This window comes from Bos grunniens, chromosome 12 (genome assembly GCF_055505025.1).
Source record: "Bos grunniens cultivar Pamir isolate PY7600 chromosome 12, Bosgru_T2T1.0, whole genome shotgun sequence".
NCBI lineage: Eukaryota > Metazoa > Chordata > Mammalia > Artiodactyla > Bovidae > Bos > Bos grunniens.
In genome coordinates, this window is record NC_141176.1 from 36,061,335 (window position 1) to 36,075,207 (window position 13,873).

At 43.1% G+C, this 13,873-nt stretch overlaps 1 protein-coding gene across 11 annotated transcripts in view; it reads right to left on the reverse strand.

Annotated features, from left to right (window-relative positions):
- IL17D (interleukin 17D) overlaps window positions 1–13,873 on the reverse strand; it is a 32,567-nt gene that overhangs the window by 14,841 nt on the left and 3,853 nt on the right. The window contains exon 6 of one of the 11 annotated variants that reach the window (XM_086329794.1): window positions 12,233–12,592. The exons of 9 other annotated variants lie outside the window; for them this stretch is intronic. In XM_086329794.1, coding sequence (XP_086185920.1) covers window positions 12,476–12,592 — 117 coding nt within the window. In that variant the 3' untranslated portion in view covers window positions 12,233–12,475. Of the gene's footprint in view, window positions 1–12,232; window positions 12,593–13,873 lie in introns of those variants that run through there. One more of the 11 variants, XM_086329796.1, reaches the window with a different exon arrangement.

A 13,873-nucleotide genomic window follows, 5' to 3' on the forward strand; every position in this document is an offset into this window, starting at 1 on the left:
ACAAACAAGGGATTAATCTCCAAAATATACAAACAGCTCAGGTAGCTCCCCTTCATGGATCACAGCCTTGCCGTGATGAAGGGGCTTGCGTAACTAAATGAAGCTTTGAGCCACGCCATGCAGGGCCACCCAAGATGGATGGGTCATGGTGGAGAGTTCTGACAAAACATGGTTCACTGGAGAAGGGAATGGCAAACCACTCCAGTATACTAGCCATGAGAACACCATGAACTGTGTAAAAAGGCAAAAAGGTATGACACCAAAAGATGGTCAGAAGGCGTCCAATGTACTACTGGGGAAGAGGGGAGGACAACCACTAACAACTTCAGAAAGAATGAAGCAGCTGGGCCAGAGCAGAAGTGACGCTCAGTTCTAGATGTGTCTGGTGGTGAAAGTAAAATTCGATACTGTAAAGAACAGTATTGCATAGGAACCTGGAATGTTAGGTCTATGAATCAAGGTAAACTGGACGTGGTCAAGCAGGAGATGGCAAGAGTAAACACTGAGATCTTAGGAATCAGCGAACTAACATGGACGAGAATGGGTGAATTTAATACAGATGACCGTTATATCTACTACTATGGGCAAGAATCTCTTAGAAGAAATGGAGTAGCCCTCATAATCAACACAAGAGTCCGAAATTCAGTACTTGGGTTCAACCTTGAAAATGACAGAATGATCTCAGTTCGTATCCAAGGTAAACCATTCAACATCACAGTAATCCAAGTCTATGCCCCAATCACTAATGGTGAAGCAGCTGAAGTTGAACACTTCTATGAAGATCTACAAGACCTTCTAGAACTAACACCAAAAAAAGAAAATGGAATGCAAAAGTAGAGAGTCAAAAAACACCTGGAGTAACAGGCAAGTTTGGCCTTGGGAGTACAAAATGAAGCAGGGCAAAGGCTAACAGGATTCCGCCAAGAGAACGCACTGATCATAGCAAACACACTTTTTCAACAACACAAAAGATGACTCTACACATGAACATCACCAGATGGTCAATACCAAAATCAGACTGATTACAGTCAGCAAAAACAAGACCTGGAGTTGACTATGACTCTTATCATAAGCTTCTCATAGCAAAACCACTAGGGAAACCCAATAGGCCAGTCAAGTACAACTTAAATCAAATCCCCTATGAATATGCAGTGGAGATAGGGAATAGATTCACGGGATTAGATTTAGTAAACAGAATGCCTGAAGACTATGGGCATAGGTCCATGATACTGTACAGGAGGCAGCGAACGAAACCATCCCAAAGAAAAAGAAATGCAAGAAGGCAAAGTGGTTCTTTGAGGAGGCCTTACAAATAGAGGAAAGAAGAGAAGCGAAAAGCAAGGGAGAAAGGGAAAGGTACACCCAACTAAATGCAGAGTTCCCGAGAACAGCAAGGAGAGACAAGAAGGCCTTCTTCAACGCAAAGAAACAGAAGAAAACAACAGAAAGGGGAAGACTAGAGATCTCAAGAAAACCGGAAATATCAAACGAACATAACATCCAAAGATAGGCACAGTAAGGGACTGAAATGGTAAAGATCTAACAGAAGCAGAAGTGATCAAGAGATGGAAAGAATACACAGAAGAACCGTACAAAAAAAAGATCGTAATGACCCGAATAACCACCATGGTGTAGTCTCTCACTCGGAACCAGACATTCTGCAGTGTGAAGTCAAGTGGGCCTTAGGAAGCACTGCTGCCAATAAAGCTAGTGGAGGTGACGGCATTCCAGAAGAGGTATTTAAAATCCTAAAAGATGATGCCGTTAAAGTGCTGCACTCAATATGCCAGCAAATTTGGAAAACCCAGAAGTGGCCACAGGACTGCAAAAGGTCAATCCTCATCCCAATTCCCAAGAAGGGCAGTACTAATGTTCAAACCACTGGACAACTGCACTCATCTACCATGCTAGTAAGGTAATGCTCAAAATCCTCCAAGCTGGGCCTCAGCATTAATGAACTGAGAACTTCCAGATGTTCAAGCTGCATTTAGAAAAGGCAGAGGAACCAGAGATCAAATTGCCAACATTCGCTGGATCATGGAGAAAGCAAGGGAATTCCAGAAAAACATCTACCTCTGTTTCATTGACTATGCTAAAGCCTTTGACTGCGTGGATCAAAACAAACTGGAAAACTCTTAAAGAGATGGGAATACCAGACCATCTTACCTGTGTCCTGAGAAACCTGTATGCGGGTCGACAAGTAACAGAACCCTGTATGGAACAACTGACTGGTTCAGGATTGAGAAAGGAGTACAAGGCTGTTTATTGTCACCCTGTTTATTTAACTTATACACAGAGCACATCATGTGAAATGCTGGGCTGGATGAGTTACAAGCTAGAATCAAGATTGCTAGGAGAAGTATCAACAACTTCAGATATATGGATGATACCACTCTAATTGCAGAAAGCGATGAGGAACTATAAAAAGCCTCTTGATGCGGGTGAAAGAGAAGAGTGAAAAAGCTGGCTTAAAACTCAGTATTAAAAAAAACTAAGATCATGGCATCCAGTCCCATCACTTCATGGCAAATAGAAGGGGAAAAGGTGGAAGCAGTGACAGATTTCCTCTGCTTGGGCTCTGAAATCACTGCAGATCTAAGATCACTTCAGACAGCAGCCCTGAAGTTAGAAGACGATCGCTTCTTGTCAGGAAAGCTATGAGAAACACGGACACTGTGTTAAAAAGCAAGAACATCACTTTGCCAACAAAGGTCCATATAGTCAAAGCTATGGTTGTTCCAGTGGTCATGTATGGATGTGACAGCTAGACAATAAAGACAGCAAAGCACCGAAGAAATGATTATTTCCAACTGTGGTGCTGGAAAAGATTCTTGAGCATTCCTTGGAATCAATGAGATCAAACAAGTCAATCTTAAAGGAAATCAACCCTGAATACTCTTTGCAAGGGCTGATGCTGAAGCTGAAGCTCCAATATTTTGGCCACCTGATGCAAAAAGTTGACTCATTGGAAAAGACCCTGATGCTGGGAAAAGATTGAGGGCAGGAGGAGGAGGGCGATAGAGGATGAGATGGTTGGATGGCATCACTGATTCAACGGACATGAACTTCAGCAAACTCCGGAAGATGGTGAGGCACAGGGAAGCCTGGCGTGCTGTAGTTTATGGGGTTGCAAAGAGTCGGACACGTAACTTGGTGACTGAACAATAGATAGCTCAATATCAAAAAACCGAACAATCCAATGAAAAAATAAGCAGATCTACACAGACATTTCTCCAAAGAAACCATACAGACAGCTTAAAAAGCACATTAAAAAATGCTCGACATCAGTAATTATTCAATTCAGTTCAGTCACTCAGTCATGTCAAACTCTTTGTGACCCCATGGACTGCAGCACGCCAGGCTTCCCTGTCCATCACCAACTCCTGGAGCTTGCTCAAACTCATGTCCATCGAGTTGGTGACACTATCCAACCATCTCATCCCCTGTCATCCCCTTCTCCTCCTGCCTGCAGTCTTTCCCAGCATTAGGAGAATCAGGAATTATTGTCTAATAATAACTAATTATTAACAAAATGCAAGTTAAAACTTCAATGAGATCTCAAACGGGTCAGAATGGCCATCATCAAAAAAACCTACAAATAATAAATGCTGGAGAGGGTGTGAAGAGGAGAGAACCCTCCTACACTGTTTGTGGGAATGTAAACAGTGCAGCCACTGTGGTGAACAGTATGGAGATTCCTTAAAAAACTAAAAACAGACATACCATATGACTCAGCAATCCCACTCCTGGGCACATATCTGGAGAAAAGCATAATTCAAAAAGATACATGCAGCCCAATGTTCATAGTGGCACTATATACAACAGCCAGGACATGGGAGCAACCTAGATGTCCATCAACAGATGAATGGATAAAGGCGATGTGGCACATATATACAATGGAATATTGCTCAGTCATAAAGAAAGAATAAATAATGCCATTTACAGCAACATGGATGGATCTAGAGATTGTTATATTGAGTGAAGTCAGTCAGAGAAAGACAAATATGATATCACTTATATGTGAATCTTAAACAAAACAAGGGTAGAAATGAACTTATTTACAAAACAAAAGTAGAGTCATGGATGTAGAAAACAAACTTACGGTTACCAGAGGGAAAGGGTACGGGGACAAATTGGGGAACTGAGGTTGACATGTACATGCTACTACATATAAAATAGGTAACAAGGACCTGGGATCTACTGTATGATACAGGGAACCCTACTCAGTATTCTGTAATAGCCTAAATAGGAAAAGAATCTGAGAAAGAATCGATAAATGTATACACACATATAAGTGAATCACTCTGCTGTACACAGACTAACACAACACTGTAAACCAACCACATGCTAAAATGAAAAAGACTCAGATGCTTTGCCCACCACTGTCCCCCTCCAGCTTTTTCCAGGAGCTCGGCCATGATGGTGGAGCAGGAAGACCCCAATCTCACGTCCTCTCACAGGCACACCAAAATGACAAATACTTACAGAGCAACTACTGATAACACAGACCAGAACCTACCAGGGAAGACCTTCTACAACTAAAGATGTAAAGAAGGAACAACAGTGACACAAGCCGAAGGGCTGAGTCACAGCACAGCTGAGCCCCGCACCCCTGGGGGCAGGGGGTGAGCAGCCCATAAACGGGGGGACAACTACATTGCAGAAGTTACCCCACTCAAGGAACAAGAGGTCTGAGCCCATTCCGGGCTCCCTAGCCTGGGGATCCTGCGCCAGGAAGACGCGCCCCTGGAATGTTTGGCTTAAAAGGCCAGTAGGGCTTACATCAGGGCATCCCTGAGGGCCCAGGGCAGGAGCAGTAATCTGAGAGAAGCCCAGGTCAGCTCCCCTGTCTACCAGGATGCTGGAGACTGAGCTCCTGGGGGCCACAGTCACGGGCATGGCCATTCCTTGGAGCTCCTCCCACCACATGGATGATGGTGCTACACACGCCACCGTGGGTCTGCTCCAGTGTGTCACCGGCCCTGCCCTGGCCACCGCCTGAGGCCCCAGTACTGGGACTCCTCAACTAAACAGCTAACTGAGCAGAAACGCAGCCCCACCTGCCAGCAGACAGGCTGCCCTAAGACCCCTGGGTCCTCAGCCCCGCTAGACTCACCAGTGAGCTGGCAACCAAGCCCAGAACCCCTGGACCTGGCCATGCCCTCAGGACCAGTGCCAGTAACCGGTGGGCTGACACCAGCTCTAGGGTCCTAGGGCCTGGCAGCCAGCGAGCCCAGGACCCAGCCCCCCGAACCCTGGGTCCCCACCAGCCCCAGGACCACGGAAGCACCGAGGTCTGCCATGGCAGGACACAGCCCAGCCAACGCCAGCCCTGAGATGCCTGGGCCCCTCGGCCAACTGCCCCACCCTCCCACCAGCAGGCTGGCATCAGCCCAGGTCCCTAAGGCCTGGCACCATTGATCTGGGACCTGGCTCCACCCATCACTAAGCCAGCACTTGCCCCAGGCCCCACCCCAGGCTCCAGTCCCCCCCTTCACCCCCAGGCTACCATGAGCTCTACACATCTTGGACCCCTCAGCAAGTCCCCCAGGATCCAGCATCACTCATCAGCAGGCCGGCACTGGCCCTGGGACACCCTGCAACCTGTAGCAGCTGTGTCAAGAACCCAGCCCTGTCCCCCAGCAGCTGACACAAGATCCAGAAACACTGGCCCCAGAGCACCCCACCCTGGGATTGCTCCCTGCCAACCCCACCATGGGCCAGCACTGTCCCTGGGACCCCCAGGCCCTGTAGCCATACTCCTTATGACCAGCCCACAGTGGCCAGCAGCCTCCACACAAGACAAGGCCTAGTACCAGAGCCAACCGTACCAGGGCCCCAAAACACCTCCCAGGCTGCCCACAGCGGTCAGCCCACCACAACAGAAAGACACAGGCAGCTCACAGAGGGTTCACTCCAACATACGGCTCTGGTGACCAGAGGGGACCTGTGTGCTACAAGAGGCCACTTCTCCAAGGACAGGACACACACCAACCTACCAGATACATGGAAATAAAAACAGCTAACTAGGCAAAATGAGGCAACAGAGGAACACATTCCAAAGCAAGGAACAAGATAAGAACCCAGAAGCACTAGGTGAAATGGAGGCAGGCAGTCTACTTAATAAAGATTTCAAGGTGGGACTTCCCCGGTGGTCCAGTGGTTACGAATCCACCTGCCAAAGCAGAGGACATGAATTCAATCCCTGGTCAGGGAACCAAGATTCCACATGCCACGCAGTGCGACCAAAAAACAACAAAGAAGAAATTTTAAAATACCCAGATACAAATGAAAACAAAGGGCCAATGATTCAAAATTGATGGGATGCAGCAAAAACAGTTCTAAAACAATGAGACAGGACACCATAAAACTCTAAGAAGAGACCACAGGCAAAACATTATCTGACATAAATCTTGCCAATGTGTTCTTAGGTTGGTCTGCCAAGGCAACAGAAATAAAAGCAAAAATAAATAAATGGGACCTAATCAAACTTACAAGGCTTTACTTTTAAAATCCTTTTTCATTTTAAAAAGCTTTTAAATGAAAAGACTACCTACAAAAGGACTGGGAGAAAATATTTGCAAATAATGCAACCAATAAGAGTTTAATTTCCAAAACACACAAACAGCTCATACAACTCAATAACAGAAAACCAAAATACCAAATTAAAAAAGTGGGCAGAACACCTTAAAAAGGCATTTTCCCAAAAATGCTATACAGATGGCCGAAAGGTACATAAGAGGTGCTCAACACTGCTGATTACTAGAGAAATGAAATCAAATCCACTCAGAGCAGTGAGAAGGGACATCATTAAAAAGCATATGAATAACAAATTCTGGAGAGGATGTAGAAAAGATGGAACCCTCCTACGCTGTTGGTGGGAATGTAAACTGGTGTAGCACTGTGGGGAACAGTATGGAGGTTCCTTAGAACACTGAAAATAGAGCTATCATATGACCCAGCAAGCCCACTCCTGGGCATATATCTGGAAAAGACAAAAACTCCAATTCTAAAAGACACGTGCACCCCAGTGTTCACTGCAGCACTATTTACAAGAGCCAGGACATGGAAGCAACACAAATGTCCATCAAGAGAGGAAGGATAAAGAAGATGTGATACATATATACAATGGAATACTACTCAGCCACGAAAAACAGTGAAATAATGTCGTTTGCAGCAACATAAATGGACCAAGAGGCAATCATACTAAGTCAAGTCAGACATAAAAACAAATACCATATGATACCACTAAAATGTGGAATCCAAAATGTCACACAAATGAATTTATTTACAGAACAGAAACAGACTCCCAGACACAGAAAATAAACCTGCGGTTACCAAAAGAGAAGGGGGGAGGATAGGTTAGGAGTTTGGCATTAGTATACACACTACAGTAGATACAATGCATAAAAACACGGCCCTACACCATAGCACAGGGACTATATTCAATATCAATAATAAAACATAATGAAAAGAATATGAAACATATATACACACACACACACATGCGTATATACATGTATATCTGAATCACTTTACTATACACCAGAAGCCAATACAACATTGTATTGTGTGTAATGTAATCAAATGTAATCAAAATGTAATAAAAACTACACTTCAATTAAAAACGAAAAAAAGGAGCTTCCCTGGTAGTCCAACTGGTGAAGAATCTGCCTTGCAATGCAAGGCACACTGGTTCAATTCCTGGTCCAAGAAGATCCCACATGCCTTGGGGAGCTCGTGTGCCACAATTAATGAGCCCAGGCTCTGGAGCCCAAGAGCTGCAACTCTTGAAGCCCACGTGCCTACGATCCACAACAAGAAAAGCCACTGCAATGAGAAGCCCTCACACCACAACCAGAGAGCAGCCCCTGCTTGCTGGAGCTGGCAGCTGGAGAAAGCCCTCAGGTAGCAACAAAAAGCCAGCACAGCCAAAAATAAATACATAAATATTAACTTAAAAAAATACCTAAGGGCATTTGAACAAAAAGTATGAAGACTATTTCAATAAATATTTTTTAAAAATTAAAAAAAATAAATAGTTCTAGGAGGTAAGTTTATAGTGACACACACTCAAGAAACAAGAAAAATCTCAAACAACCTAACCTTGCACCTAAATGAACTAGAAAAAGTAAGAACAAAACCCAAAGTTAGTAGAAGGAAAGATAAAATCAGAGCAGAAATAAATGACACTGAGACAAAAAAAAAAAAAAAAGAAAAGAAAAAGATCAATAAAATTAAGAGTTGGCTCTTTGAAAAGATAAAGTTGATAAGTCTTTATCCAGAGTCATCAAAAGAGATTTTGGTTAAAACCAAAAATGAAAAAGGAAAAGTTACAATTGATACCACAGAAATACGAAGGATCATAAAAGACTATTACAAACAACTCTATATCAATAAAATAGCAAAACTAGAAGAAAAGGACAAATTCCCAGAAATGTACAATCTCCCAAGACTTAACAAGGAAGAAACAGAAAATATGAACAGACCAGTAATCAAATTGAATCAATAACTTTAAAAAACACCCAACAAACAAAAGTGCAGAACCACATGGCTTCATGGGTGAATTCCAGCAACATTTAGAGAACAGTTGATCATTCTGAAGACTATTTAAAAAAAAAAAAAACTGAGGGAAGAATGTATCTGAATTCATTCTACAAGGCCAGAATCACCTTGATACCAAAACTAGACAAGGATATCATACAAAAAAGAAAATTACAGGTCAACATCACTTGATGAACACATGCAAAAATCCTCAACAAAATATTACCACACTGATTCCAATAATACACTAAAAGGACCATACACCATGATCAAGTAGGATTATCCCAGGGATGCAAGGATTTTTTCAGTATCAATAAATCAATCAGTGTGATACACCACACTGACCAACTGAAGAATAAAAATCAAATGATCATTTCAATAGATGCAGGAAAAAGCTTTGGATAAAATTCAAAATCCATTTATGGTTAAAAAAAAAAAAAACGAAACTCTCCAGTCCTGGGTATAGAGGGAACATACCTCCACATATACTGAGAAAAATGGAGCTGGAAGAATCATACCCCCTGACTTCAGACTATACTACAAAGCTACAGTAGTCAAAACAGTATGGTGCTGGCAAAAAAAAAGACATATTAGCTCAGACAGGATAGAAAGCCCAGAAATAAACCCACATACTTATGATCAATTAATCTACAACAAAGGAAGCAAGAATAAACAATGATAAAATGATAGTCTCTTCAGTAAGTGCTGGGAAAACTGGACAGCTGCATATAAAAGAATGAAATCAGAACATTCTCTAACCTCATACACAAAAATAAGCTCAAAATGGATTAAAGACCTAAATGTAAGGCTGGATACTATAAAATTCTTAAGAGAAAAACATAGGCAGAACACTCTTTGACATAAACTGCAGCAAGATCTTTTTGAATCCACCTCCTAGAGTAGTGGACATTAAAACAAAAACAAACAAATGGGACCAAATTAAACTTAAAAAGTTTTTGCACAACAAAGGAAACCATAAACAAAATGAAAAGACAACCCATTGAATGGGAGAAAATATTTGCAAATGAGGCGACCAACCAGGGATTCTACCTTTAAAATACACAAACAGTTCAGGCAGCTCAATATCAAAAAAAAAAAAAAAAAAAAAAAAAAACCACAACCCAATCAAAAAATGAGCAGAAGAACTAAATGGACATTTCTCCAAAGAAGACATACAGATGGGTAAAAAGCACATTAAAAAATGCTCTCAACATCACTACTTTTTAGAGAAATGCAAATCAAAACTACAATGAGGTAACACCTCCTAAGAACAGCCATCAATAAAAAAGTCAACCAACAATAAATGCTAGAGAAGATGTTGGAGGGAATGCAAATTGGTGCAGCCATTATGGAAAACAGTATGCAGGAAACAGAGCTAACGTCTGATCCTGCAATCTCACTCCTGGGCATATATCCTGTCAAAAAACATAATTTGAAATAATACACGCACCCCAATGTTCATTGCAGCACTATTTACAATAGCTAAAACACGAAAGAAACCTAAATGTCCATCAACAGATGAACGGGTAAAGATGTGGTACATATATACAATGGAATATTACTCAACCATAAAAGAGAATGAAATAAAGCTATTTGCAGCAACATGGATGAACCTGGAGATTATCATAGTGAAGACAGACAGAGACAAATATATGACACCCCGTATATGTGGAAATCTATAAAAATGTAAAATGATCTTATTTACAAAACAGAAAGAAAGTCACAGATGTAGAAAACAACCTTATGGTTACCAGGGGAAAGTGGGTATGTGTGTGTACACACACACACACATATAACTGAACCATTTTATGGTACACCTGGAGCACTACATTGTAAATTAACTATACTTCAATTAAAAAATAAAAAAAAATAGAACTCTCACCTCTAAAACAGAGAGTTGATTTTCTAAAAAATGTGGAAAAGTAAAATTCAAGACAGAAAGAAAGAAAACAAGAATGCCCACTCTCACTACTTTTATTCAACATACTATTGGAAGTCCTAGCCACAGCAATCAGAAGAAAAAAAAAATAAAAGGGATCCAAAGTGGAAAGGAAGTAAAACTGTCACTGTTTGCAGATGACACGATACTACACATAGAAAATCCTAAAGATGCCACCAGAAAACTGCTACAGCTCATAAATGAATTCAGTAAATTTGTAGACAACAAAATTAATATAGAGAAATCTGTTGCATTTCTATACATTCACAACAAAAGGTCAGGCAGAACACTGACATAAATCATAGTGATATTTTTTCAATTCTTAAGACAAAGGAAATGAAAGCAAAAATAAATAAATTTACAAGCTTTTGCACAGCAAAGAAAACTAATAACAAAGTGAAAAGTCAATCTACTGAATGGGAGAAGATACTTGCAACTGTTAAAACCAATAAAGAATTACTATCAAAAATATACAAACAACTCATACAACTCAATATAAAAAAAAAATTAAAAAAGGGCAGAAGACTTGAATACCCATTTTTCCAAAGAAGATATATAGATGACCAACAAGCACATGAAAAGATGCTCAACACTTCTAATCAGGGAAATGCAAATCAAAACCACAAAGAGCTATCACCTCATACCTGTCAGAATGGCTATCATCAAAAAGATCACAAAAATCAAATGGTGGTGAGGATGTGGAGAAAAAGGAGCCCTTGTGCACTGTGGGTGGGAGTGTAATTGGTGCATCCTCTATGGAAAATTGTGCACATTCCTCAAAAAACCAACAATAGGGCTTCACTGTTAGCTCAGTGGTAAACAATGGTGGTAAACTGGTGTCAAACAAGAGACACCAGTTTGATCCCTGGTCCAGGAAGGTCCCACATGCCTCGCAACCACTAAGCTCATGCACCACAGCAACTGAGCCTATGTTCTAGAGCCTGGGGGGCCGCAATCACTGAAGCCGACATGCCCTGGAGCCTGTACTCTGCAACAAGAGAAGTCACCACAATGAGAAACCTGTGTTTCAGTGCAAACTGAAACTGGAGAGTAGCCCCTGTTCGCTACAACTACAGAAAAAAGCCTGCACAGCAATGGAGGCCCAGCACAACCAAAAGCAAATAAATAATTTTTTAAAAACTAGAACTGTTATACCATATGATCCAGCAATTCCACTCCTGGATATAAATCTAGAAAAAATGAAAAACGATACATGTACCCCAAAATTCATAAAACATTGTTTACAATAGCCAAGACATGGAAGCAACCCAGGTGTCCATCAACAAGCAAATGGATAAAGACATGGTAAATATATACAAGGGAATATTAGCCACAGAAAAAGAATGAAATTTTGCCACTTGCAGAACTGTGGACAGATCTGGAGGGTAATATTCAGAAAAAGACAAACACTGTTAACCTTTTGTATGTGACATCTTAAAAAACAGAAAAGAAGCAATAAAACAAAACAGATACAAAGAGCAAACTAGTGGCTGGTTGCCAATGGGGAGAGGAAATCACGGAAGGACAAGGTAGGGATTTGAAACTGTCATAGTTACTCTCCAACTCTCTTCCATGGAAGCTGGACCAGTCACACCGACACTGGGTTGGGAGACCCTTTCCCCTCACACACCTGCAGCCCCGCCTGATGAATGCCCCACGAGGAATGGTCTCTCGGTACAACACTACACCTGAAGGCAAGGTCTGTCCAGGACAGTCCACGGCCTCTGTCATCCTTTCATCACATCTTTTTCTTGGTTTGTAAGCACTCTTTATAAAACAAGCTCTTTGTCACATGGATTTTGTACCATATTTTCTTCCAGTTTGCCGCTGTATTTTTTTTTCAATTTTGCCAAGAAGAAATGGCAGATAATTATGCAATTAAATGTATCGATCTCCTCTTTTGTGACTTTGGGGGTCTCTTGTATAATGTCCTTTGTTGCTCAGTCGTGTCCAACTCTTTGCCACTCCATGCAGCCCAACAAGCTCCTCTGTTCATGGGATTCTCCAGCCAAGAATCTGGACAGGGTTGCCATTCCCTCCTTCAGGGGATCTTGCAGACCCAAGGATGGAAGCCAGGTCTCCGGTACTGGCTGGCAGATTCACCATCACCTAGCAACCAGGGAAGCCCATTGGAGGACTGGAAACTACTAAACAGGCCTTCTCCACTGAAGAGTATGAATATAATTGACCGCTCTTTATGTGTTTTTGTGGTTTATTCTTCCCACTTAAGTCTTTGAGTCATCTGGAACTCATTTTCATACAGGGGTGAGATCCAACTGCATCTTTTACAAGCTGGTTACACAGTCCCAACACCATTTATCAAATGACCTGTCTGTCCCTTAAAGACACTGAAAGCTACCTTATAGTCCAAGTTTCTATTTCAAAGCCTACCTTATTCCCATAAAGTGGTCTTTTCTGTGCCTTTCTGGTCTGGTGAGTAGTGGCTTCATCCAGTTCCCTTTGTTCTAGCCTTAAACACCACTCTGAGTCTGAGCTGACTCCACACAGGTAAGGCCACTATTCTGCTCAAGACCTGCCAGGCAAGAACACCTAAGAAGCCACCCCGCCATCCACAGCTTAGAATAGGTTCTTGGCTGCCACGTGCACGACTTTTTCTAATCTTCACAGAAACTCAGGAGGGTGGGAGGCAATCCGAGGTTGGGGCGGAGAGGGGTCCCCCAGCAGCCAGCCACCGGCAGCCCAGGCCCCGCCCAGAAGCCAACCCCCTGCAGAAGGTAGGGCCGGCTGCCACTTCCTCATAAGATGCACTCTCACCGGCCTTGAGACCCGTGAAAACCACACAGGTGTAACTCCTGCTCCTTGGCAGCACCCAGGACACTGGCTGCTGTTCTCAACAATCATCTCTCCCCTCCGAGGCCTCCCTCTCTGCGCCGGGGATTCCCCTGGGGAGACAGGGGCTAGGTCTCCACACACACACCCTCATGCCCCCAATCCCCAGTCTCAGGGATGAGAACCAGCAGGCCCAGCTCTGAAAACTCATGTCCTCGCAAACAAGCTGTTCCTCGTGCTGCTGCTAGAAGACACTGCAAGACAGATGCGTGGCAAACACGCCCCTCATGGTCCCATGGTCACCGGGCCTCACCTGGCCTGAGAAGCAGCTACCCGCCTGCAGAGAGGAGTGTGTTGTCCACAATGACACTTGGCACACAAAGGGTGTACAGGAGGCTACATGAAGGGGGGCCGGACAAGAACCCACCCTCGGGCCCTGGGCGTGGTGGGAGGAGGAGGGAAGGCAGAGACCAACGCCAGGATGAGTCCTAAGAGTATCAGAACGAGCAGAAGCAGGGAGCAAGGGGAGGCGGGAAGGTGGGGCTGAGACCAGGGAAGCAGCCTGGGGTTCTTTACGGGTTCCCTGCACACAAACCCCAG